The sequence below is a fragment of the Ranitomeya variabilis genome, chromosome 2, assembly GCF_051348905.1.
Source record: "Ranitomeya variabilis isolate aRanVar5 chromosome 2, aRanVar5.hap1, whole genome shotgun sequence".
In the NCBI taxonomy this organism is placed as follows: domain Eukaryota; kingdom Metazoa; phylum Chordata; class Amphibia; order Anura; family Dendrobatidae; genus Ranitomeya; species Ranitomeya variabilis.
Genome location: NC_135233.1, coordinates 878,066,055 through 878,091,502, shown reverse-complemented (window position 1 = coordinate 878,091,502; position 25,448 = coordinate 878,066,055). Strand labels below are relative to the sequence as shown.

The window sequence follows — 25,448 nt, the reverse complement described above, 5'->3', positions numbered from 1 at the left end:
TATTTGTTAAATATAATGCATTCTATAATATTTTATTTTATTCTTAAATTGATTATTCTGGTTACAGTATATTTAAAAGTTGTAGCTTCCATAATTAGGTGACATCAAGTTGCTTTAAGCAAATAAGGAAATGTCATGGAAGTGTGCAATAATAATATATCAATCCACAGATTTCCAAACTATGTGGCAATTTATTACTCCTGAGAATTGCAAACATAGAGGTGTGTTCTCAGGACAGAGGATACATAAGGCACATTGTCATTGAATAGCTAATATAGGGCAAGCTGGAAAATCATTGTAGAACAGTTACTTGCAGTGATTTTTCAGGAAGCCTTTCACTGGGAAGAAATCCTCAGAAAACATCATTATCATGGAGAGCAATGAAAATAAAAAGCATCAATCCATTCTTAATCAAGGAGAAGAAAATGAAATGGTGAGACTTCCTTATTAACTTATAAAATTCTGTACAAGGCATTTTAATAGAAAATATTCATTTCTCCAAGGTTCTTGAGTATAACCAATAGTTTAGTCAGTTACTTTGGTGAGTATTCACTATGATGTATCACTAGTATCCTTTCATCTGCTATTGAACGAAATATTATAATGCTAAATAAAATACGGAGAATAAGTATCCCTTATTAACTTCATATAAGGGGCAAAAGTAACAAGGCTTTTGTGCCAGTTTTCTGATGTCAAAAAGTAGGACACGACTTTTCTTCAAATATTGGTAACTTTTTCTCATTTTTGCACCACTTTTTCCCCGTTATAAAAGTGGCGTGGTTAGCTGTGTCCATGAAGTGTTTGTCAGATTTATGAATTGCTACTATTTTTAAGTCACTCACTCCATGGAACGGGATGTAAAAAGTGGATTGACATTTCTAGACAAAACTGTAATTTAAAATGAGTGAAATATATCAAACATGTAACTGATAGATTTGAAATAAATAACAGCAATGAAGTGACAAGAACACGTGACGTTATAAAGTCTCCTAGTAATAATTCCCCCATTAAGTTATAAGAGCACTGCATTCAGCTATGTATTGTGATTTTAGTGCAAATCTATGGACTGTTCACATATATAATTAATGGTTTATTAACATATATTACAGATAATGACACAGATTATTGTCTTGTAGTGTGATTTAAAAAAAAATGAATTATGACTATTGTTCTATTGATAAAATGTATCAAATGAAGCCGAAAGTTACTCAAAGTAAATCAAGTAGAGTATTACTCAATGCATGTGTAATTCAATGTTTTGATAATATATGAGGTTGGACTGAGGTTTGAGAATAACAAATTATTACATGCCTATTTCTATATATGGCTTTTCCATTATACAATTGATATGTTTTTGGTACAAATTTGATGTATTTTCTGCATATTTTTGCTAACAGCAGCTCAGCCTCATTAAAGGGACTCGATCACCTGAATTTGGCGGGCTATGTAAATGCCCTCTGTCCGGTCCGATGGGCGGTGTTTTCTCTTCTTTCATTCACCCCTTCCTTTCCCGCTGGCTGAAATATTTTCTTGAATTTGAGTATGTTTCCTCCGTAGTTCACGCGTGCGCAATGCAATCTTGCCTTGCACACACGCATTATGTCCCAGACGTATTTCGCTGTGTTCCAGGACATAGTGGCGCATGCTCACTAATGCTTTTCGGCTTTGACCGCAGTTGGGCAAAGCATGCTGCGCGTGTGCAAGGCAAGATTGCAATGCGCACGCGTGAACTACAGAAGAAACATACTCAAATTCAAGAAAAAATTGCGGCCAGCAGGAAAGGAAGGGGCGAATGAAAGAAGAGAAAACACCGCCCATCGGACCGGACAGAGGGCATTTACATAGCCCGCCAAATTCAGGTGACAGAGTCCCTTTAATCACAATTGCAAAAAGTGCAGTAAAATGTCAACAAATAGAAAAAATGAAATGTCTGAATGAGATTTTAGGAGGAGAGTTTTTTTCCTCCTAAAAATGAATAAAAATGATACATGTGAATAAGCACTAAAATTCACTGAACCTGCTATTACATATTAAATTGGAGGTATACATGGGGAAAATTTCTTAAAGCAAAACTCCAAAAGTTTTTTCTGGAGTGGTGCCACTAATCTAAGTTTCTGTCCCTAATATTATGCTTACCAGCCTCCGTCTTCAGCTGTTCCCAGCACCGTTGCAGTCAGTCTCCAGCAGGTTGTGACCTGCTGGATCACTGCAGTGTTTCCTGGGCGATCCGAAAGTCACAACTCAGTGTAAGTCTATAAGAGCCAGAATGGGACCAGAATGAGGCTCTAATAGACTTACAGTGAGAACTTGTGACCTTTACCTCTGTCTTCTGGTCAGTCAGAAGTTGCCGTCGCATAATGGCTGAGTGGAAACGATGTGGCACCAGGAATAGCTGAAGACGGTAGGTGGTGAATATATTGCTAGGGTCAGGGAACTTAGATTGTTAGCACCACTACTGCATGTACACAGTGGAAATGCACTAAAAAGGAACATGCGGTTTTTACCTGTGGATTTTCCCAATCTAATGCAATTCAATGTGGGGAAATGCACACATAAAAAGCAAGAGACTTACAAAATTTACTTGCAAGAGAAATTGACATGTTGCAGATTTATAAAATGCCGTTTACACAGCGCAAATAAAACTCCACAGTGGACATGAGATTTCTATAAATCCCATTTGCTTTTCTGAAAATGTAAGATGCTGTGTTTTTTTGCACAGAAAATATGCAAATTGCCTCTTCAGAGAGAAAGATGACTAAAACTCTAGTGCCACCTATTGGAAGTGGCACTCCTAAAAGACACTATCAACCCTTTAATCAGCCTTGCTGCATAACTTAGGATAAAAGCCAAACCAGAATCTCAGTTTGCAGACACTGTGTTTCAGGGTTCTGCCTCCCTTCAGTGCAAGGTATGAGATCTGATTTGCTGTGATGAGAGGCTTAAGACTGGGATCTAAGATGTAATGTTTTGTCATATTCAATAATGAGAAATTGTATGATGTGGAACATATTGATTGTTTCAGGAAACATTTGGCTATAAAGAACAACCAGGCAGGAAATTCCTTTGCGTTTTTGGATATATATTTACCGGTGGCTTTCTTTGGTTGATATTTTATTGGAAGCCTGAATGGCACGTGTGGGCTCATTGTATTCCATGCTGCTTACAAGATGCTGACGCTATATTACTGAAAACAACAGTAAGTATCATAAGTAATAGTTGCCATATACTGTACTGTGGTGCATTGAATGAGAGAACATCATGAATACAATTTGTTTCAGATATTCTCCTATATATTTCCTCATAGATTGTAAGCCTGCGTGCAGGGTCATCACTCCTTTTTTGGTATTTGGTATTTTAGTCCCATCTAAAATTGTAAAGTGCTGTGGAATATGTTGGCGCTATAGAAATAGCAATTATTAATATTATTATATATTCTTGACAAAAAAATAATTTCCAAAAATTATTAAAATTGGATGGCAAATCTGTTTAAAATGTATGGAGATTTCATAAATTGTCTTTTCATCTCGCAGGATGAATTTGAGCTATATTTCTGGAAGAAGGTGACATGGATTGAACTTCAGAACCTTAATATATCACTGAACACAACATCTGCACAGCCACTGATAGCTGATGGCAAGTCCATCATTAATAAGGCCATTAGAAAGACAGATCTGAAGGTAGCTTATACAATATTTTTTGAATGATTTTATATGTTAGTATTAGTACATAAAATTTTGTAAGAATTAATTTATAATATTTTACTGGTGCCATTGGGGTTTTGCCTTCTAGTATATCTAATGTGGGGCACATGGGTTGCTACCCCTGCTGTTGTGGTGTCATGGTGGTCACTGGGTGGCATTAGGCCTATTGGGTCTCTCAATGACGTGGCAGTGGACTTTATATATTCTGATTACAATGTTAACAAATAACTTAATTTATTTTGCTTAGCTGCAATAAAACAATGTATTTGGATGTGTAGTTCAAGTCTTTTTTTCTACAGTAATAAAATATTGTATTTATGCATTGTCCAATTTACCCCTTTCTGATGAGAATAGTGAAGACAATTCTAATCTCTTATATAAGTATGAATAAAGACCGCACTGAATGGAGAAATAATAATTTTCAGTATTGTGTACAAAAAGATTATTGCTATTGATTGTAAAATCAGACCGTATTGGTTTAAGCATTAAAGTGGTTGTCCGTTCACAACCTAAGTCTGCAGTCATTCTGTGTGACTGTAGAGTTATGAATCCCCCCAGCACACACACTGTGAGCTGCGGAAATTTGACGGTTTCTGACCTGGTACCAGAAGGTATGTATGAGTTATACATCTTCCTGATCAGGGGGCACATCCTCACGCCATACAATTGTATCTATTATACCATCTTACTCCCATTTCAAAATTAGAAAAATTAATAAAATTGGAAATTTATGCAACATTTTAATACTTATGTTGCATAAATGATCTGTCTTTTCCAAGTGTACTCTAGTCACAATGTTTAGATATGTTTTATTTTACCAGTTTGTTATTTGTGGTAAAGATTATTACATATGAATTTTTTTTGCATTTGAACTGGAGCAAAATTAATGAACGGAGTACAACAACAAACTATTTCAGATGGACACCTACTTTTCTCTGCATATATCACAGTGGGCAAGATACCTTTACTAAATAAGAGGAAAAGTGCAAGCCATGACTCCTTTTTCCTAGTAATTATGTTGTGTCAGTAATGTTTTGGCAAAGAGATTAATAAATTATGTCAGTCATCTTGACTAGACCTTTACTATGGGTAATCTTGTTAAAAAAATAGGGCTTGAATTTCTTCTCATTGACTTTCACAGGTCAAGCTGATCAAAGTCCAAAAAATATGTTATGTTTGGGATCAAGATGAACAACAGTTTCGCAGAGCAGGGTGAGTATAGACAGGTCTCCATACAATCAGATTACATATCAGTTCATAATTCACCTTAAAAAACCTTAATGTTTATTAACCATATACTTGTACTGCAGAGTTCTTGAGGACAACCTTACCTGTTACGACATTCATACGAAATTTGCTTCTGGGTTAACAAGTGGAGAGCAGAGCATCAGGTAACTAAACAAGGTTATTCTTTATTATGAACCATAGGATATTTCGTAACATAGAAGTGATTCTTCTTATTATTATTATTTGTTTTTAAAGAGAGACTGTCATTTGGATATTTATTAACTAAAACTGAGGATCTCATGATGGGCGAATTTATTCTAGTAAAATTGAATTATACTCAGAATTATACAAAAATACGTATTCTCCAGAGTAAGGATTTTTTTGGGAATTCACTCCATGCGAATTCAAGAAGATGGCGGGCACCTACCCACCATTTTACCAACCCACATATGGCTGGGATATGTTAAGAACCAAAAATCCTAATATTCAGCTCATTACTTACCTGTGCTGATGTAATAAGCAGGTGCTGGAATGCCGGAACACAGATGCTGCAGAGCAGGGATAAACTATTTTTAATTATTTAACAGTGGGAAAACTCCTCACAGGAAGATAGTATGGTAAACAAAGAGTACAAAGGTAAAAACTGAATAAATATTGGTTAACTAAACAATCTCTTGTTAACTGTTCCACTTATCGTGACTCTGTAGCCTGTCACTCTCTGAAGGCCCCGTGGATCGCAGAATGTCGGCGGTGTTCTGTGTAATGTCTGCTGGTGTCCTCGCCTAGCACATGGTCCTTCTTCTGGTGGCAGTGGGTGGTCTCCGGTTCTACCCTCTGAGCCCCTAGTCCATATATTTGTGGAGTAAGAGAGTAGAGCTCCCCACAAGATTCCTCTCGGCGTAGGTCTCCTTAAGCAGTCGCTGTGAGGGTTGCACTGTAATGTTTTACCCGGTGTGCACGTCTCTGGATATCGGCCGACACCCGGACATCTGTACGGCGATGTTCCATCAATCACAAGCTCCCCTGGGCACCTGCCTGTTTCAGGGAGTCCCTCACTATTCTGTCCTTTCTCTTCATGCCACGGCCTGTTGCTCCCCTCTCAGTGTTTGCGGTCTGTACCTCATCAGCGTTCTGGTGGGAAGAGCACTTCCATTGCCACGCAACCTATATTACCTCACACTGACTGGCCATGCCCCTTTCACCCTGGTTACTGGCTCACTCTGGCTCCAATCTCGTTCCCCCTAGAAACAGGTTCGGCCCCAGTATTTCTGGACCCAGTGCTTCCTCAGCTCTGGCAGCCCAGTCTTCCCTTCTACACCGACACCCCCACTGCTAGGGGTTGACGAATTGCACTAAATTGAAATAAATTATAAAGTACAATCGCAACTCGGGGTCCACCGTGAAGAGATGTAAAACTGCTGCTAGTGTAAATAATGACTGATAAAGAAACTAGCGAAAGTCCCTCCTTAAACACACTGAGTTAACTCCAGTGTGAATGGAACGCAGAAAACCAAACCCAGATACTACTCAGAGATGCACAGGGAGAGGAATTCCAACTCAGCTAACCACAGAGGGGTACAGGGACAGTAAGTACCAGCTCAGCTAACCACCGAGGGGTACAGGGAATGTACGTACCAGCTCAGCTAACCACCAAGGGGTACAGGGACAGTAAGTACCAGCTCAGCTAACTGTGACATCCACTAGGGCTGTGGGGTACTCGGAACTGGGTCAGACAGTTTTTTAGGGAAGTTACGGGGCCGTGACCTGACTCCAGCCTTGGGCATGCAATAACAATGCAAGAGGCAAAGTTATATGGGATTTATTCGTGATGCCACACGTGATGTTTGGAAAGAGATGGCCGACGCTGCGGTTCAGGTCCACTGGGGCTGATGGTGGTGCAGCAAAGATGGTACAGCTCCCCATGGATAGAGTGGGGCCCCAGGGCAGATGTAACAGGTGGTTCAGTTGGTGGTGAATGTTGGGTTGCGGAGAATAAGCAAGGAATGCAGAAAAATGCAGTTTTCTTTACCTTTACTTTTTGGTAGATGAACATGCAATCTGGTGTACTAGTTACAGATGACAGAAGGAGTCTGGCTAGCCTGGAAGCATTCAGGGGGTCCACCCTGCCAGGTGGGGTTGGAGGGCTTCCTGCTGCGCTCCCTTTCTGTGTCCTTGCTACCTGTAGCTAAGCTGCGGCCCTCTCCTGCGTGCTGGCTTTGACCTGTATGGCAGACAGCGAGAGCCTATCATGGGCATTGCCTTTTCACTGGCAGCCCCGGGTTCTTGGTCTGCTGTGGTGCCTCCAGGTGTTCGGTGTGGCCAGGGAACTTACAGTCCCCTGCTCGCCAGATTCGGCTGTTGGGGCGTACAGCACCCGCACAGCCAAGGACTCTGGCATCCTTCTTGTCAGCGCTCCACTCCAGGGTCAGCTCTGACACAGCTGCAATTCCCCAGAGCCCTTGTCTCTGCTCCTCTCTCTCTATCCTCTCCTCAGACAAACTCCCTAACTGACAATCCTGACCCCTCCTCCCGACCAGAGAAAGCAGCTCTCCAGAAGTTGGGTCTAGAGCTCCCCCTTCTGCCCTGGAGCAGGGATTATGATGAATGCTGTGTATTACCTGGCATCTTCCTGCTTCCATGCATTACATCACCCTCCAGAGAGAGGCAATGTCACCATGGCAACCGGACTCTGGGTTGCCACATTACCACTGAGGCGCACAGGGAAAATAGGAAGTGTGCAAAATCCCATTTAAACCACTACGAAAGAACACGTGGTTTGAACTTGCTCTGTGGTGCAATACCCTGTTAACCTCACAGGGAAGTATAGCATGCACACGGGATGAAAACAGATAGCAAAAACTTACAGTCAGCGAGAACAAGCAGCAAACCTCCTCTCGGGAGTAGCCAGAATTCTAATGGCTTGATGCCAGCCTTGAACTCACACAGACAATCTCCTCTCCAGAGGTGCCAAAATTCTAATGGCACAGGGCCAGCTCTGAACACATGCTGACACAGATCACTGATGTCCCACTGGTAGCAGTTACCATGCTCAACACACAAAACGCACAGACAGAGCGGTAGCGTATCCACCCACACATACAAACACAAGTGACTTAGCACACCCGCATGCTTCGTTTAAAGCATTTTATGCACAAGTTTCCACCCCAAACACTCTCACCCAGTTGGATGGGGCATCCAGAGCTGCCACATCACCAGAGCAGAAAGCATCCAAGCACCAATGACAAGGCGCCACATCACGGACATGCTCAGAAAGGTGATTTCTGGACATAGACTCCAGAGAGTGGGGTTAACTCTGTTTACTACTGGTTACCATAGACTTTAGCTGGAGAGCCAGCAGCAACCACACGTATATCAGGAGCCTGAACAAGATGCTGGGACTGCGGTCTGTGCTAAGCAGTAGACCCAGCGGCTGGGCCTGAATAGGAGACCAGAGCACCAAACAGTGCCTGCAATTCATCTCACACAACAGGGAAGTCCTGGCCTCTAACACTTCCCACCATCTAGTTTTCTGTGCCTCGGCTCCTTTTGGCTGTGACCAGACATTGGAGGTCTCTGTGTATTGACATGCGTCATAACAATGTGACATCATGATGTGTGCTGCATCAGCCCAGCATACTAGGACATCTGAGATCTTGTCACAGCCAGAAGTCCCTGTCTAGAATAAATATAATTATACTGAATGGGAGTAAGAAGATTCGGACCGTATTGGTGATCTGGACAGCAGACAGTAAGCTTTATATGTGGCGGCACAAGCGAAAGGAGAGGTGAGTATTAGGATATTTTTTTTTACATCTTACATCTATTATGATAAAAAATTCAATTTGTGGAGAATTGCTTTGCTGAAATTCAAATTTCCTGGTAAAATTTACACGATTTCGAGAAATTGAATTTTGTCAGATCCGCTCATCTCTAGTATTACCTGGTTCTGACTCTTTCGCACCTTATGCTGCTCCTGGTAATTGCCGCCCTCCAGTAGATGTGTGTTGCTAAGTTCTATCCATACTCAGCTCGGTCAGTCCATGGGTATAGATACCCATAAAGTGAAGTCCCCTCTGCAGTGCACCTGCTCCAGACAGCTAAACCAAGCACTGTATGTCACTGAGCAGCAATGCAGCATGGGAACTGAGGGAAGCAATTATGAGACAGGAGTGCTGGCTCAAATGTCACAGAAAAGAGGATCCTTCCCCATCTTCATTTCACAGCTTTTCAAGAATGGAGGAATATATTACTTAGGAAAATACTTTTCTTAGGGTCACCACGGTTGCTCATTGGTTAGCATTGCAGCTCTGGAGTCCTGGGTTCAAATCCCAACAAGGGCAACATTTGCAAGGAGTTTGTATGTTCTCCCCATGTTTGTGTGGGTTTCCTCTGGGTATTCCGGTTTCCTCCCACATTCCAAAGACATACTGATAGAGAATTTAGATTTTGAGCCCCTTTGGGGACAGAGATGATAATGTGTGCAAACTGTAAAGCGCTGTGGAATATGTTAAGCGCTATATAAAAATAAAGATTATTTATTATTATAACTCAGAGAACAAATATGCTCAGTTTACTGGGCCCTATAACCATTATATGAGGAGTGCATTTTTTTTTATTAGCTTTTACAACAGAAAGGTACTGTATATATGAAAGTTTGCAAGTTAATAGTGTAGTTGCCCATCGGACCAGAACAGAACCGGGACCGCCCCTGGGTGAGTATAATCTAACCTCTTTTTCTCATCTTTCAGGATACATCGGGGCGCTTATCTACAGCATTAAAGAATGCTCTAGATAAGCCCCTGATGCCGGTGGGCTTAGCTCACCTTCTATTTTGGGGGCGACAGGTTCCCTTTAATAAAGGTGTTTTTATTCATACATCTATTTTTTTTCTCTTTAGAGTGCTGGATTTTCTTCTCTTTTTTTCTGTATGCCCAATTACTACTACTTGCAGTATGGATTTATAGTTATGCCTTTTGCAGGAAGGGGTTAATGATGAATCTAAAAATTAAAGTCTCTACTTTGCATTAATTACAAAAATTGTTACAATATTTTACCTTTATCATTATTTTTGATCACTCCTACTTTTTTTTTATTTAGACGATCTATTTGTGGACCCAATGTGATTGAAGTTGATATTGAGCCAATCTGGAAATTACTTTTCAAAGAGGTAATTTTTCTTACATAACATGCTTTTAATAAATATACTCAGAAACAATATGATCATAAAATAATCAGAGCACAATAAATAAGAGATGCAAAAAATGCTACAAAAAATGTAATAAAAAGTCCCAAGAAAAGTCTAAAGTAATGCACATACAAAGCCTCTTTAACCCCTTAATCCCATATGACGTACTATCCCGTCGAGGTCTGGTGGGCCTTAATTCCCACCGACGGAATAGTACGTCATATGCGATCGGCCGCGCTCACGGGGGGAGCGCGGCCAATCGCGGCCGGGTGTCAGCTGACTATCGCAGCTGACATCCAGCACTATGTGCCAGGAGTGGTCATGGACCGCCCCCAGCACATTAACCCCCGGCACACTGCGATCAAACATGATCGCAGTGTTCTGGCGGTATAGGGAAGCATCGCGCAGGGAGGGGGCTCCCTGCGGGCTTCCCTGAGACCCCCGGAGCAACGCAATGTGATCGCGTTGCTCCGAGCGTCTCTTACCTCCTATCCCTGCAGGCCCCGGATCCAAAATGGCCGAAGGGCTGCATCCGGGTCCTGCAGGGACTACTTCCGGGTCCAGTGCAGGCGCTGGTAAGCCTGCAGCGCTGTCAGTCAGATCGCTGTACTGACAGAGTGCTGTGCAAACTGTCAGATCAGCGATCTGTGATGTCCCCCCCTGGGACAAAGTAAAAAAAAAAAATTCCACATGTGTAAAAAAAAAAAAAAAAAAATCCTAAATAAAGAAAAAAAAATATTATTCCCATAAATACATTTCTTTATCTAAATAATACAAAAACAATAAAAGTACAAATATTTAGAATTGCCGCGTCCGTAACGACCCAAACTATAAAACTGTCCCACTAGTTAACTGTCATGAATCCCCAATGGCTAGGGATAGCACAGGACAAACAAAGTACAAATAAATAACGGACGAGCTCTAGGGTGATGGAACCTGGGCTGACCGCTGCCCTACGCCTGACAAACGCAACTAGAGATAGCCAGGGAGCGTGCCTACGTTGGTTCTAGACGCCACGCACCAGCCTAAGAACTAACTAGTACTGCAGAGAAAATAAGACCTCACTTGCCTCCAGAGGAATGAACCCCAAAAGATATAGTTGCCCCCTCACATGTATTGACGGTGAAATGAGAGGAAGGCACACACATAGAGATGATATATATAGCTTTAGCAAATTGAGGCCCGCTGTAAACTAGAAAGCAGAAAGATACAAAAGGGGACTGAGCGGTCAGCAAAAAACCCTAATCAAAAATACCATCCTGAGATTACAAGAACCCATGTGCCAACTCATGGCACATGGGGAGAACCTCAGTCCACTAGAGCTACCAGCTAGCATAGAGACATAATAAGCAAGCTGGACAAAAAACCAAACAACTGAAAATCAGCACTTAGCTTATCCTGAAAGATCTGGGAGCAGGTAGGCAGGAACCAAACAGAGCACATCTGAATACATTGATAGCCGGCAAGGGAATGACAGAAAGGCCAGGTAAAATAGGAAACACCCAGCCTCTGATGGACAGGTGGAAACCAAAGGCCGCAACCCACCAAAGTCACCCAGTACCAGCAGCAACCACCAGAGGGAGCCCACAAACAGAATCCACAACAGTACCCCCCCCTTGAGGAGGGGTCACCGAACCCTCACGAGAACCCCCAGGGCGATCAGGGTGAGCTCTATGGAAGGCGCGGACCAAATCAGTCGCATGAACATCGGAGGCGACCACCCAGGAATTATCCTCCTGACCATAACCCTTCCACTTAACCAAATACTGGAGTTTGCGTCTGGAAACACGAGAATCCAAGATCTTCTCAACAACATACTCCAATTCTCCCTCCACCAGCACCGGAGCAGGAGGCTCAACCGAAGGAACAACGGGTACCTCATACCTCCGCAACAACGACCGATGGAACACATTATGAATAGCAAACGATGCTGGGAGATCCAAACGAAAAGATACAGGGTTAAGAATCTCCGAGATCCTATAAGGACCGATGAACCGAGGCTTGAACTTAGGAGAAGAGACCTTCATAGGGACAAAACGAGAAGACAACCACACCAAATCCCCAACAAGAAGTCGGGGACCCCAAAAAAGAAATCTTCTGGACTCCGAAGAGACACTTTGAGCCCTTCACAAACAGAGAATTGGCCCGCAGAACCTGAAACACCTTCCTGACCTGTAGAACATGAGACTCCCAGTCATCAGAAAACACCAAAATATCATCCAAATACACAATCATAAACTTATCCAGATATTCACGGAAAATATTGTGCATAAAGGACTGAAAGACTGACGGAGCATTGGAGAGTCCAAAAGGCATTACCAAATACTCAAAATGGCCCTCAGGCGTATTAAATGCGGTTTTCCACTCATCACCCTGTTTTATCCGCACCAGATTATACGCACCGCGAAGATCTATCTTAGTGAACCACCTAGCCCCCTTAATGCGAGCAAACAAATCAGTTAATAATGGCAATGGATACTGATATTTGACTGTAATCTTATTCAAAAGGCGATAATCTATACAAGGCCTCAGGGAACCATCTTTTTTTGCCACGAAAAAAAAACCTGCTCCCAGAGGGGACGAAGATGGACGAATATGTCCCTTTTCCAAGGACTCCTTAATATAATTCCGCATAGCAGTATGCTCTGGCAGTGACAGATTAAATAAACGACCCTTAGGGAACTTACTGCCAGGAATCAATTCTATAGCACAGTCACACTCTCTATGAGGAGGGAGCGAATTGAGCTTAGGCTCCTCAAAAACATCCCTATAGTCAGACAAAAACGCAGGGATCTCAGAAGGAGTAGATGAAGCAATTGAAATCGGAGGTGCATCACCATGAACCCCCTGACATCCCCAGCTTAACACAGACATTGTTTTCCAGTCCAGGACAGGATTATGAGTTTGTAACCATGGCAGACCAAGCACTAGTACATCATGTAAATTATACAGTACAAGGAAGCAAATCACCTCCTGATGAACGGGAGTCATGCGCATGGTCACTTGTGTCCAGTACTGCGGTTTATTCATAGCCAATGGTGTAGAGTCAATTCCCTTCAGAGGAATAGGAACTTCCAGAGGCTCCAGACTAAAACCGCAGCGTTTAGCAAATGACCAATCCATAAGACTCAGGGCAGCGCCCGAATCCACATAGGCATCGACGGAAATGGAAGACAGTGAAAAAATCAGAGTCACAGACAAAATGAACTTAGGCTGCAAAGTACCAATGGCAAAAGATTTATCAACCCTTTTTGTGCGTTTAGAGCATGCTGATATAACATGAGCTGAATCACCACAATAAAAACACAATCCATTTTTCCGCCAATAATTTTGCCGTTCACTTCTGGACTAAATTCTATCACATTGCATAGTCTCAGGTGCCTGTTCAGAAGACACCGCCAACTGGTGCACGGGTTTGCGCTCCCGTAAACGCCGATCAATCTGAATGGCCATAGCCATAGACTCATTCAGACCTGTAGGCGTAGGGAACCCCACCATAATATCCTTAATGGCCTCAGAAAGACCATTTCTGAAGTTTGCAGCCAGGGCGCACTCATTCCACTGAGTAAGCACCGACCATTTCCGAAATTTTTGACAATATATTTCCGCTTCATCATGCCCCTGAGAGAGGGCTAATAAAGCCTTTTCAGCCTGAATCTCCAAGTTAGGTTCCTCATAGAGCAATCCCAATGCCAGAAAAAACGCATCCACACTGAGCAATGCAGGATCCCCTGGTGCCAATGCAAATGCCCAATTCTGAGGGTCGCCCCGCAGGAAAGATATTACAATCTTGACCTGTTGAGCAGGGTCTCCAGAGGAGCGAGATTTTAAAGAAAGAAACAATTTACAATTGTTCCTGAAATTCAGGAAGGTAGATCTATCTCCAGAGAAGAACTCTGGAATAGGAATTCTAGGTTCAGACATGGGAGTGTGAACAACAAAATCCTGTATGTTTTGAACTTTTGCCGCGAGATTACTCAGGCTGGAAGCCAAACTCTGGACATCCATGTTAAACAGCTAAGATCAGAGCCATTCAAGGGTTAAGAGGAGGTAAGAAGCAGCTAGACAGCAATTAAGGGCTAGGCAGCAAAACTCTGAAGGGAAAAAAAAAAAAAAAAAAATTTCCCTTAAACACTTCTATTTCTCCTGCTTCAGCCCAAAATATTAACACTTTGTGGGCCGGCTATACTCTCATGAATCCCCAATGGCTAGGGATAGCACAGGACAAACAAAGTACAAATAAATAACAGACGAGCTCTAGGGTGATGGAACTTGGGCTGACCGCTGCCCTACGCCTGACAAACGCAACTAGAGATAGCCAGGGAGCGTGCCTACGTTGGTTCTAGACGCCACGCACCAGCCTAAGAGCTAACTAGTACTGCAGAGAAAATAAGACCTCACTTGCCTCCAGAGGAATGAACCCCAAAAGATATAGTTGCCCCCTCACATGTATTGACGGTGAAATGAGAGGAAGGCACACACATAGAGATGATATATATAGCTTTAGCAAATTGAGGCCCGCTGTAAACTAGAAAGCAGAAAGATACAAAAGGGGACTGAGCGGTCAGCAAAAAACCCTAATCAAAAATACCATCCTGAGATTACAAGAACCCATGTGCCAACTCATGGCACATGGGGAGAACCTCAGTCCACTAGAGCTACCAGCTAGCATAGAGACATAATAAGCAAGCTGGACAAAAAACCAAACAACTGAAAATCAGCACTTAGCTTATCCTGAAAGATCTGGGAGCAGGTAGGCAGGAACCAAACAGAGCACATCTGAATACATTGATAGCCGGCAAGGGAATGACAGAAAGGCCAGGTAAAATAGGAAACACCCAGCCTCTGATGGACAGGTGGAAACCAAAGGCCGCAACCCACCAATGTCACCCAGTACCAGCAGCAACCACCAGAGGGAGCCCACAAACAGAATCCACAACAGTTAACCCCTTCAGTGAACACCGTAAGAAGAAAAAAAAAAAAGCCAAAAAACAACGCTTTATTATCATACCGCTGAACAAAAAGTGGAATAACACGCGATCAAAAAGATGGATATAAATAACCATGATACCACTGAAAACGTCATCTTGTCCCGCAAAAAACGAGCCACAATACAGCATCATAAGCAAAAAAATAAAAAAGTTATAGTCCTCAGAATAAAGCGATGCCAAAACAAATGTGGAACGGTATAAACGCCTCCCCCCAAAGAAATTCATGAATAGCTGGTTTTTGGTCATTCTGCCTCACAAAAATTGGAATAAAAAGCGATCAAAAAATGTTATGTGCCCGAAAATGTGACCAATAAAAACGTCAACTCGTCCCGCAAAAAGCAAGACCTCACATGACTCTGTGGACCAAAATATGGAAAAATTATAGGCCTCAAAATGTGGAGACGCAAAAACTTTTTTGCTATAAAAAGCTTCTTTTAGTGTGTGACAGCTGCCAATCATAAAAATCCGATATAAAAAAACACTATAAAAGTAAATCAAACCCCCCTTCATCACCCCCTTAGTTAGGGAAAAATAATAAAATTAAAAAAATGTATTTATTTCCATTTTCCCATTAGGATTAGGCCTAGGGTTAGGGTTAGGGCTAGGGTTAGGGTTAGGGCTAGGGTTAGGGCTAGGGTAATGGTTAGGGCTAGGGTTAGGGTTAGGGCTAGGGTTAGGGCTAGGATTAGGGCTAGGGTTAGGGTTAGGGCTAGGGTTAGGGTTAGGGCTAGGGTTACGGTTAGGGCTATGGTTAGGGCTAGGGTTAGGGTTGGGGCTAGGGTTGGAGCTAAAGTTAGGGTTAGGGTTGGGCTGAAGTTAGGATTAGGGTTGGGGCTAAAGTTAGGGTTAGGGTTGGGGCTAAAGTTATGGTTAGGGTTTGGATTACATTTACGGTTGGGATTAGGGTTAGAGGTGTGTCAGGGTTAGGGGTGTGGTTAGGGTTACCATTGGGATTAGGGTTAGGCGTGTGTTTGGATTAGGGTTTCAGGTAGAATTGGGGAGTTTCCACTGTTCAGGCACATCAGGGGCTCTCCAAACGCGACATGGCGTCCGATCTCAATTCCAGCCAATTCTGCGTTGAAAAAGTAAAACAGTGCTCCTTCCCTTCTGAGCTCTCCCGTGCGCCCAAACAGGGGTTTACCCCAACATATAGGGTATCAGCGTACTCGGGACAAATTGGAAAACAACTTTTGGGGTCCAAGTTCTCTTGGGGGGGCTAAAAATCATTTTTGTGGGAAAAAAAGATTTTTTAGTTTCACGGCTCTGCGTTGTAAACTGTAGTGAAACACTTGGGGGTTCAAAGTTCTCACAATACAACTATGAGGGTCTAGTTTCCAATATGGGGTCAATTGTGGGGGGTTCCTACTGTTTAGGTACTTCAGGGGATCTGCAAATACAACGTGACACCTGCAGACCAATCCATCTAAGTCTGCATTCCAAATGGCGCTCCTTCCCTTCCGAGCTCTCCCGTGCGCCCAATCGGTGGCTCCTTCCACACATGGGGTATCAGCGTACTCAGGACAAATTGGACAACAACTTTTGGGGTCCAATTTCTCCTGTTATCCTTGAAAAAATACAAAACTAGGGGCTAAAAAATAATTTTTGTGGAAAAAAAAAGAATTGTTATTTTCACGGCGCTGTGTTATAAACTGTAGTGAAACACTTGGGGGTTCAAAGTTCTCACAACACATCTAGATAAGTTCCTTGGGGGTCTAGTTTCCTATATGGGGTCACTTGTGGGGGGTTTCTACTGTTTAGGCACATCAGGGGCTCTCCAAATACGACATGGCATCCTGTCTCAATTAAAGTCAATTTTGCATTGAAAAGTCAAACGGCGCTTCTTCCCTTCCGAGCTCTGCCATGCGCCCAAACAGTGGTTTACCCCCACAGAAGGGGTATCAGCATACTCAGGACAAATTGTACAACAACTTTTGGGGTCTAGTTTCTCCTGTTACCCTTGGTAAATTAAAACAAATTGGAGCTGAAGTAAATTTTTTGTGAAAAAATGTTAAATGTTCATTTTTTTAAACATTCCAAAAATTCCTGAGAAACACCTGAAGGTTTAATACACTTCTTGAATGTGGTTTTGAGCACCTTGAGGGGTGCAGTTTTTAGAATCAGGTTACACTTGGGTATTTTCTATCATATAGACCCCTCAAAGTGACTTCAAATGTGATGTGGTCCCCAAAAAAATGGTATTGTAAAAATAAGAAATTACTGGTCAACTTTTAACTCTTATAACTCCTTAACAATAAAAAAAATTTGGTTCCAAAATTGTGCTGATGTAAAGTAGACATGTGGGAAATGTTACTTTGTAACACCACACCAGGGCAAATGGGAAGAGCCGAGGCTAAGCACCATGATTGGGTCATCTAATGAATGCACCATTTCTGGTGCAGCTAAGGTCTGGCTTTATTAAATTGGGAAGGGTCCATTATCTATGGACCTTCCCCGCCTATAAAAAATCAGCTCCCCACTGTCTGTTTTGCTTTAGCTAGTTATTAACATTAGGGGAAACTTCACATCAATTTTGGATCCCCCCATTTTTAATAACCAGCAAAGGCAAAGCTGACAGCTGGGGGCTGTTATTAATAGGATGGGAAGGTCCATGGATATTGACCCCTTCTCAGCATAATAAGACCAGATCACGGCTGTCTGCTTTCCTTTGGCTGGTTATTAAAAATAGGGGGACCACATGCCATTTTTTTAAATTATTTATTTATTTTACACTGTCAGGCCAGGTCATGTGGTGTGCTGGATAATCACAGCAATTCAATTAATTGGCATGGCTGTGATGGGCCCGGACATGCCCACAGCCTTAAAGCTCATTGATTGGCTGCACTGCAGTCTTTCAACATGATTTATTAGGCTGCTGAATCCGAACAGAAACATGTACGTCCAGTAAGATGTTGGTGTTAGGGGTTTAGCACCGGGCACTAGTGTCCAGTATGAACCTCAAACTTTACTATTGGGGTTCGCTCATTCCTAAACCCATGCTTAATTAGTGGGAAAAAAGTCAAAATATCATAATTTTACTGGTCCTTTTATATAATTCACATTTTTTGTAATATATACAAGACTTGGGCTATGAGTATTAACCATTTTCTTGTCTCTTTTTTTGTAGGTTTTAAATCCTTTTTATGCCTTTGAAATGTGTAGTTTAGCCCTTTGGTTGGCTGTGGGCTTCATAGCATATTCCATTGCTGTTATTATTATGACTCTCATTTCCATTGTTTTTACCGTTCATGATCTTAGAAAGGTGGGTAATACTATTAATACCAAATTTAAGCTTCTGCCTAAGAACAAATATTCCCTAATCTGTGGAATTTTACTCATGGGAAGATGATTTTCTCGGGATATGACTATTGAATGTAATCTTGTTACAGTTATAAGCCAATTGCTTAAATATGCGTCTTTCACTAAATATGTACAATTTCTAGAGGATGATGTACTTTAAAAGTATTTTTAGTGGAAATATTCTCACCATCTCTCAACACAAATTATGCAGAACACTTTATTCTTTAAAAATACGTTGAAAAATAGATGTTTTTATTTTTTGTCAGAGACACCAACACTATTTTCCAGGATTTATTCCTGGTATTGCATTTATACTAATTTCAATAGTGATAGGCTGTATTATCAGGAATATCCCATGGACAAAAAAATAAAGTGGGCCTTTTTTTGTAATCATTTACATGCCCTTTAAAACTTGATTTTTAAGTGCAAGCCACATAATTGAAAACTTTTCGTCACAATGCCAAGTTAATGTAAAGTGTTTAAGTTATTGCTTTTTGTTATCTTTATAACTCATGTTTTAGTTGCAGATATAATGTAATTGTTCATTTTATACAGTTTTCTGAAAGGGGCATTCTCAAGTTGTCTCTTGAGCAGCCCAGAGTGTGCAGGCTCTCCTTACTTCCTGGTGGTGGGTGCTCCTCCTTGTGTGGCTACTAGACATTAATGGCCTGTCATGTCTTGTTCTGAGTCACTATATTTAAATGTAGAGATAACAGGAACTTTGTACAAGCACACAGTTCTAGAAAGTGAGAGCCCTGATTAGCACTGCTATGGAAACTGCCTATGTGATGCTGGGTGCAGTGCTTGTATTGTGATTAGGCAAGGCTTAGAGGAACCTTTGAGCTGGAGATGGAGGAGAAGATGAGAGAAAGATAAGAGCTGCATATTAATCAATGTGGTATAGTAAGCTAACATGGCTGTTATTAATTAACTTCTCTCTTGGAATATAACTACTGTAATCACTTAACCGGGGTCTGGGGAGGAACTAGTGTCCAAGCTCGATGGAAACCATTTGTACACTATGAAAGTTAAAAACTGTCCGGAGAATGACAGCAAATAGAAAAAGTAAGTCAATTGTAAACGTGCTTACTTTAATGCTGTTTAACTACCTAAAGCATTTTAATAACTTGGGAATACCCCTATAAAGAAAAAACAAACATATAGGAAATCTTTCAGAATGTCATACTATTTTCTTTGCTTTGTAAGCAATGCGTTAAAATGCATGCAAAGGAAAAATAAAGTTCCATTCATTCAGCAGGCAGGGCTAAGTTCCAGTCAAGTAGAGTGGTGAAATGACTGCACTTTTGTAAATATAACACTTGCAATTCTGTTTTCCCCAAACTGAAATCTACCTTCTCATTTTTATCCAAAGGAATCTGTAAAGCTTCATAACCTGGTGGAGTCTAACAACAGTATGAAAGTGACCATACGGCAAAAAAATGGAGGTATGTTGCTTTAAGGCTACAAGTGAGCTGGACTATATTGTTTCAGTTAATTTCACCATTTTTCACATGTTAAACTGACCACATTATGATAAAGTGTCTGAAGCTCCAAATAAAACATATTTTGTTATTTTCTTATTTCTCATCTCTGGTATGGAGATATTAGCTTGTAAACTTCATATGCTATTTACCCTTTTTATCAAGGGAACATTAACAGAGATTCTTCTCTGATGGTGTTTACTTTCCTCCTTGCATGACTTTGCCCAAACTTAAACAGGTAGCTTCATGCAGGAGAAAAAAAAACAGAAAATTCTCTCAGAGAACATTAGAACTTGTTTTCTCTTTGAGATATGGTAAGACTGGTTTGTCTAACTAGATCACACAGATTTCACTGCTGCCAATTACTGTGATTACAAGCAAAGAGTACTCTATATGGCCAGTCTCACACGTCCAGATAATTCCGGTACCGGCTCCACCCCTATTCATCACTGTAATGGGCGGTACCACGTGACTGCTCATACAGGAAGAAGCTGCGGCGCTGAGAGGAAGCATCGAGGGAGCCGGGTGAGTATTTGATTTCCAGCAGGCGGGCACACAGGGGGTGGGAGGGGGGTGGTGACCGGGATCTTTATTTTAAACACGCAAAAAATAAAAAAACAATGATTTTTTCATTCCTTCTCTCCAGCGAACGCTGCTGGGGGGAAGAAGGAATGAATTCCGGCTTCAGCACCAGATGCAGGGGACAGCGCTTATCTCTAGCGCTGTCTCGTGCACGGCACACGGATGGCACATGGACAGCATCCATGTGCGGTACGTGTTTTACATGGACCCATTGACTTTAATGGGTCCGTGTGATCCGTGCGCTCCCACAAACACTGACATGTCTCCGTGTTTTTCAAACGGACACACGGTCCGTGAAACCACGCTGACATGTGCAGAGACAAATTGATTTTAATGTGTCTACTTGAGTCAGTGTCTCCAGTACGTGAGAAAACTGTCACCACACGTACCGGAGCCACTGACGAGTGAAACTGGCCTATGACATACTGATCACACAATACAGCTCTCATTTTACAGTCATGACAGTGCTGTGAGATGAGAGCTGTAGAGTGAAACCAGTGGGTCACATACAGGACAGTGCATTTAGACACAATATTGGGAAATTTGTCCCCAATACCTGGTATAGATGCAGATTTGTGTCTGTAATGACACACAGCTCTACTTTCCTCCCATTGTACTTTTAATCACATTAATCATCAGCTGTGAGATCTGTATGACCTAGATAGACTAGATAGACTTATCAGTCTTACCAGATCACAAATGAAGTCAGTTCTAAGCCATTCTAGAGGGCATTTTCTTCTTTTTTTCTACCTGCACGACAAAACGTAAACACCTCCAGAAAAGAATTTCTCCTAATGCACCTTTGGATGAAGGGAAAATTTGCATATGAATGTTGCAAGCTAATATTTTCATAATGGAGATGATGAATATAAAAATTAAAAATAAATGTTATTTGGATCTTCAGCTATAAAGTTATAACCATAAAGTTATCATGGTGAGGCCAATTTGGCATGTACAAAATGGTGAAAGGTTATCTTTAAAAAAGTTACAAGTTAGTAGTAATATTGTTTTTTGGTAGTAATATTGTTTTTTTTTAATGAAATAAATATAATATAAAGATTTTTTGTCTAAAATGTATTTTTACATATGTTTACATTTATGTGCTTGAAAAGTTGTTATGCTTGCACAATTAGCAATAAGGGCAAATCATCACATGTACATAGCCATTACATGGATCTGTGTTGTGGACATTCGTCATGCAACATCCATATCCTTCTATGGGTTTTTTCTGTATTTCTGTTTCTGTATTCTCTGTATTTCTTGTCTCTGGTTTTATACACAAGCAATGCAGAGTTTTCGATTGAAATATTTTATCTAATTCACGTAATAAATACTACCAATTTTGGAGGGTTAATAAAAATGCAGCATGTATTTAGATGTGTACTTTGAATTTAAAAGATAAAAAAATATATTATTGTTAACATTTGGAACTTTTGTTGCAGAGTGTAAGGAAGTGGAATCCCGCTGCTTGGTGCCAGGTGATGTAATTGTCCTTACGGGAAAGAAGCTTTTCCTTCCATGTGATGCCATTCTCCTCAGTGGAGGATGTATTGTGAATGAAAGCATGCTTACAGGTATTGTATATGTGAGGCATCCAGTAGATAAGATCAATAAGTATGAAACTGGATTTTCCTAGAACAATAATAATCTTTATTTCAATATAGCGCTAACATATTCCGCAACGCTTTACAGTTTGCACACATTATCATCGCTGTCCCGATGGGGCTCATAATCTAAGTTCCCTATCAGTATGTCTTTGGAATGTGGGAGGAAACCCATGCATACAGGGAGAGCCTACAAACTCCTTGCAGATGTTGTCCTTGGTGGGATTTGAACCCAGGACCCCAGCGCTGCGAGGCTGCAGTGCTATCCACTGAGCCACAGTGCTGCCCAAGAACAATGTTGATGCCCTTATATTGTGAATAACTATTGATCTAGATTAGGCAGCTTATTTGAATTTCATAGATAACATGATGCAAGAGAATTGGAGAAAGAAAACAAATTTAAATCATAAAGTACAAATTGTTGAAGTTGTTTTCTTGGATTTTTTTAGGTGAAAGTGTTCCTGTCTCTAAGACACCCTTGCCTCATAATGATCATACTGTGTCATGGAAGGTGCACAGTGGAGATTTCAAAAGACATGTACTTTTTTGTGGAACAGAAGTGATTCAGACAAAGTCAACAGGCCAGGGGCAAGTAAAGGCAGTTGTCCTAAGAACTGGTAAGAATTCAGACTGTACTATACATCTTGTACATAATAATACTTTTACTTAGTGACTGTTACCATCCCTGAGTTCAATTGATGGTTGTAGTGTTCTTAGTAAATTTCTTACAGTGTTTGTCTATAAAGAGCAAATTGCCTCTTCAGAGAAAAAGAGGACTTGAACTCTATAGCGCCATCTATTGGAAGTAGCGACCCTACAAGTCACAATCAACCTTTTAACGAGTCGTGCAATATGACTTAGGATAAAAGCCAAATCAGTATCTCAATTCGCAGACATGGTGTTTTGGGCTGTTGGCCCTCGTCAGTGCGAAGCATGAGAACTGATTTGGCTAGGTGAGAGGCTCTGGACTGGGGTCTAAGGGGTAAGGTTTCTTCTTGTGGAGAGTGACATGCGAGCACTGGTATGAAGAGGATATCAGAAACTAATTACATAAATTCCCCTTAAAAAGCATTCTTTATTACGTATATGTTAAAAAAATACCCATATTAAACACACAACAATTAATCCATTGAATTAAAAACACAATATGTCCCATTCTCAGAACTGTGAACTCAATGAGAAAGATGGTTATAATGTCTAATAATGTGGACCCTATCGGTGGGATCTTGCCCTAATAATGATTCCTACCTGAGCGACAGAGTTGGCACCCTAAAGTCATGATAATGGCACACCTACTCGTCATAGGCTCTCCATAATATTTCCCTACTTGTCTAATAACAAGAAACCAAATGGTATGAATATAGTAGACAATAAAACAGCAAAGTCAAAAAGCAAAAATGCAAAATATAATTCTGAGACCTAAGACCTAATTTATCAGATCTTACTGGAGTATCTCTCCACTATTATTTGACTTAGAAATTAATGTAACCATAGGCAGATAGTAATCAATGCCAGGGTTAACATTCATTTTATACTGAGCAGTGAGCACCATCTCTTCAACAAAACCATGGAACCCCGTAAGAGATATAAAGATTAGCACTGTAACAAACAGAAGGGTGTCCTAAAGATATATCAGATTCACAAAAATAGGCTTTAATAATAGTCAGTCTTTTAAAATAAATTATATACTGTGCCTTCAGAAGGATGGTCTTAAAATCTATGTATGTCAACCCTTAGTGATGACCCCTGTCTTGCAGCGGAGGTCGCACCCTAATAGTGGCATCCCTTGCTCATTGTTGGCTCTCATAAATATTCTCTTACCTGTCTGATTACAGGAAAAACCCCAGAGAAATAAAATTAATGATAGTGCAAAATGATGATCAAGAATGCTGAGGGTAACAGTCATATAACATAGAGATCATATCTTCAAATAAGGCAGGCAGCTTCCCTGGATATGTACATCAACACAAAACAGGTGTCCTATGGATACAACAGATCCAACCAAATAGACTTCAATAGTCAGTCCTTCATAAACTTAGAGTAGCATGTGGTAAACGGTTTACTTACAGTGGGGCAAAAAAGTATTTAGTCAGTCAGCAATAGTGCAAGTTCCACCACTTAAAAAGATGAGAGGCGTCTGTAATTTACATCATAGGTAGACGTCAACTATGGGAGACAAACTGAGAAAAAAAAATCCAGAAAATCACATTGTCTGTTTTTTTATCATTTTATTTGCATATTATGGTGGAAAATAAGTATTTGGTCAGAAACAAAATTTCATCTCAATACTTTGTAATATATCCTTTGTTGGCAATGACAGAGGTCAAACGTTTTCTGTAAGTCTTCACAAGGTTGCCACACACTGTTGTTGGTATGTTGGCCCATTCCTCCATGCAGATCTCCTCTAGAGCAGTGATGTTTTTGGCTTTTCGCTTGGCAACACGGACTTTCAACTCCCTCCAAAGGTTTTCTATAGCGTTGAGATCTGGAGACTGGCTAGGCCACTCCAGGACCTTGAAATGCTTCTTACGAAGCCACTCCTTCGTTGCCCTGGCGGTGTGCTTTGGATAATTGTCATGTTGAAAGACCCAGCCACGTTTCATCTTCAATGCCCTTGCTGATGGAAGGAGGTTTGCACTCAAAATCTCACGATACATGGCCCCATTCATTCTTTCATGTACCCGGATCAGTCGTCCTGGCCCCTTTGCAGAGAAACAGCCCCAAAGCATGATGTTTCCACCACCATGCTTTACAGTAGGTATGGTGTTTGATGGATGCAACTCAGTATTCTTTTTCCTCCAAACACGAAAAGTTGTGTTTCTACCAAACAGTTCCAGTTTGGTTTCATCAGACCATAGGACATTCTCCCAAAACTCCTCTGGATCATCCAAATGCTCTCTAGCAAACTTCAGACGGGCCCGGACATGTACTGGCTTAAGCAGTGGGACACGTCTGGCACTGCAGGATCTGAGTCCATGGTGGCGTAGTGTGTTACTTATGGTAGGCCTTGTTACATTGGTCCCAGCTCTCTGCAGTTCATTCACTAGGTCCCCCCGCGTGGTTCTGGGATTTTTGCTCACCGTTCTTGTGATCATTCTGACCCCACGGGGTGGGATTTTGCGTGGAGCCCCAGATCGAGGGAGATTATCAGTGGTCTTGAATGTCTTCCATTTTCTAATTATTGCTCCCACTGTTGATTTCTTCACTCCAAGCTGGTTGGCTATTGCAGATTCAGTCTTCCCAACCTGGTGCAGGGCTACAATTTTGTTTATGGTGTCCTTTGACAGCTCTTTGGTCTTCACCATAGTGGAGTTTGGAGTCAGACTGTTTGAGGGTGTGCACAGGTGTCTTTTTATACTGATACCAAGTTTAAACAGGAG

The 25,448-nt window shown here is 41.4% G+C and overlaps 1 protein-coding gene across 1 annotated transcript in view; it reads left to right on the top strand.

Annotated features, from left to right (window-relative positions):
* The first annotated feature begins 271 nt into the window (after nucleotides 1–271).
* The window catches only part of LOC143808074 (putative cation-transporting ATPase 13A4), a 71,434-nt gene continuing 46,257 nt past the window's right edge, over nucleotides 272–25,448 (top strand). Inside the window, exons 1-10 of the mRNA XM_077290331.1 lie at nucleotides 272–433; nucleotides 3,023–3,196; nucleotides 3,531–3,677; nucleotides 4,843–4,913; nucleotides 5,012–5,092; nucleotides 10,026–10,095; nucleotides 18,229–18,363; nucleotides 19,774–19,846; nucleotides 21,907–22,038; nucleotides 22,518–22,685. Coding sequence (XP_077146446.1) covers nucleotides 371–433; nucleotides 3,023–3,196; nucleotides 3,531–3,677; nucleotides 4,843–4,913; nucleotides 5,012–5,092; nucleotides 10,026–10,095; nucleotides 18,229–18,363; nucleotides 19,774–19,846; nucleotides 21,907–22,038; nucleotides 22,518–22,685 — 1,114 coding nt within the window. The 5' untranslated portion in view covers nucleotides 272–370. The remainder of the gene's footprint in view (nucleotides 434–3,022; nucleotides 3,197–3,530; nucleotides 3,678–4,842; nucleotides 4,914–5,011; nucleotides 5,093–10,025; nucleotides 10,096–18,228; nucleotides 18,364–19,773; nucleotides 19,847–21,906; nucleotides 22,039–22,517; nucleotides 22,686–25,448) is intronic.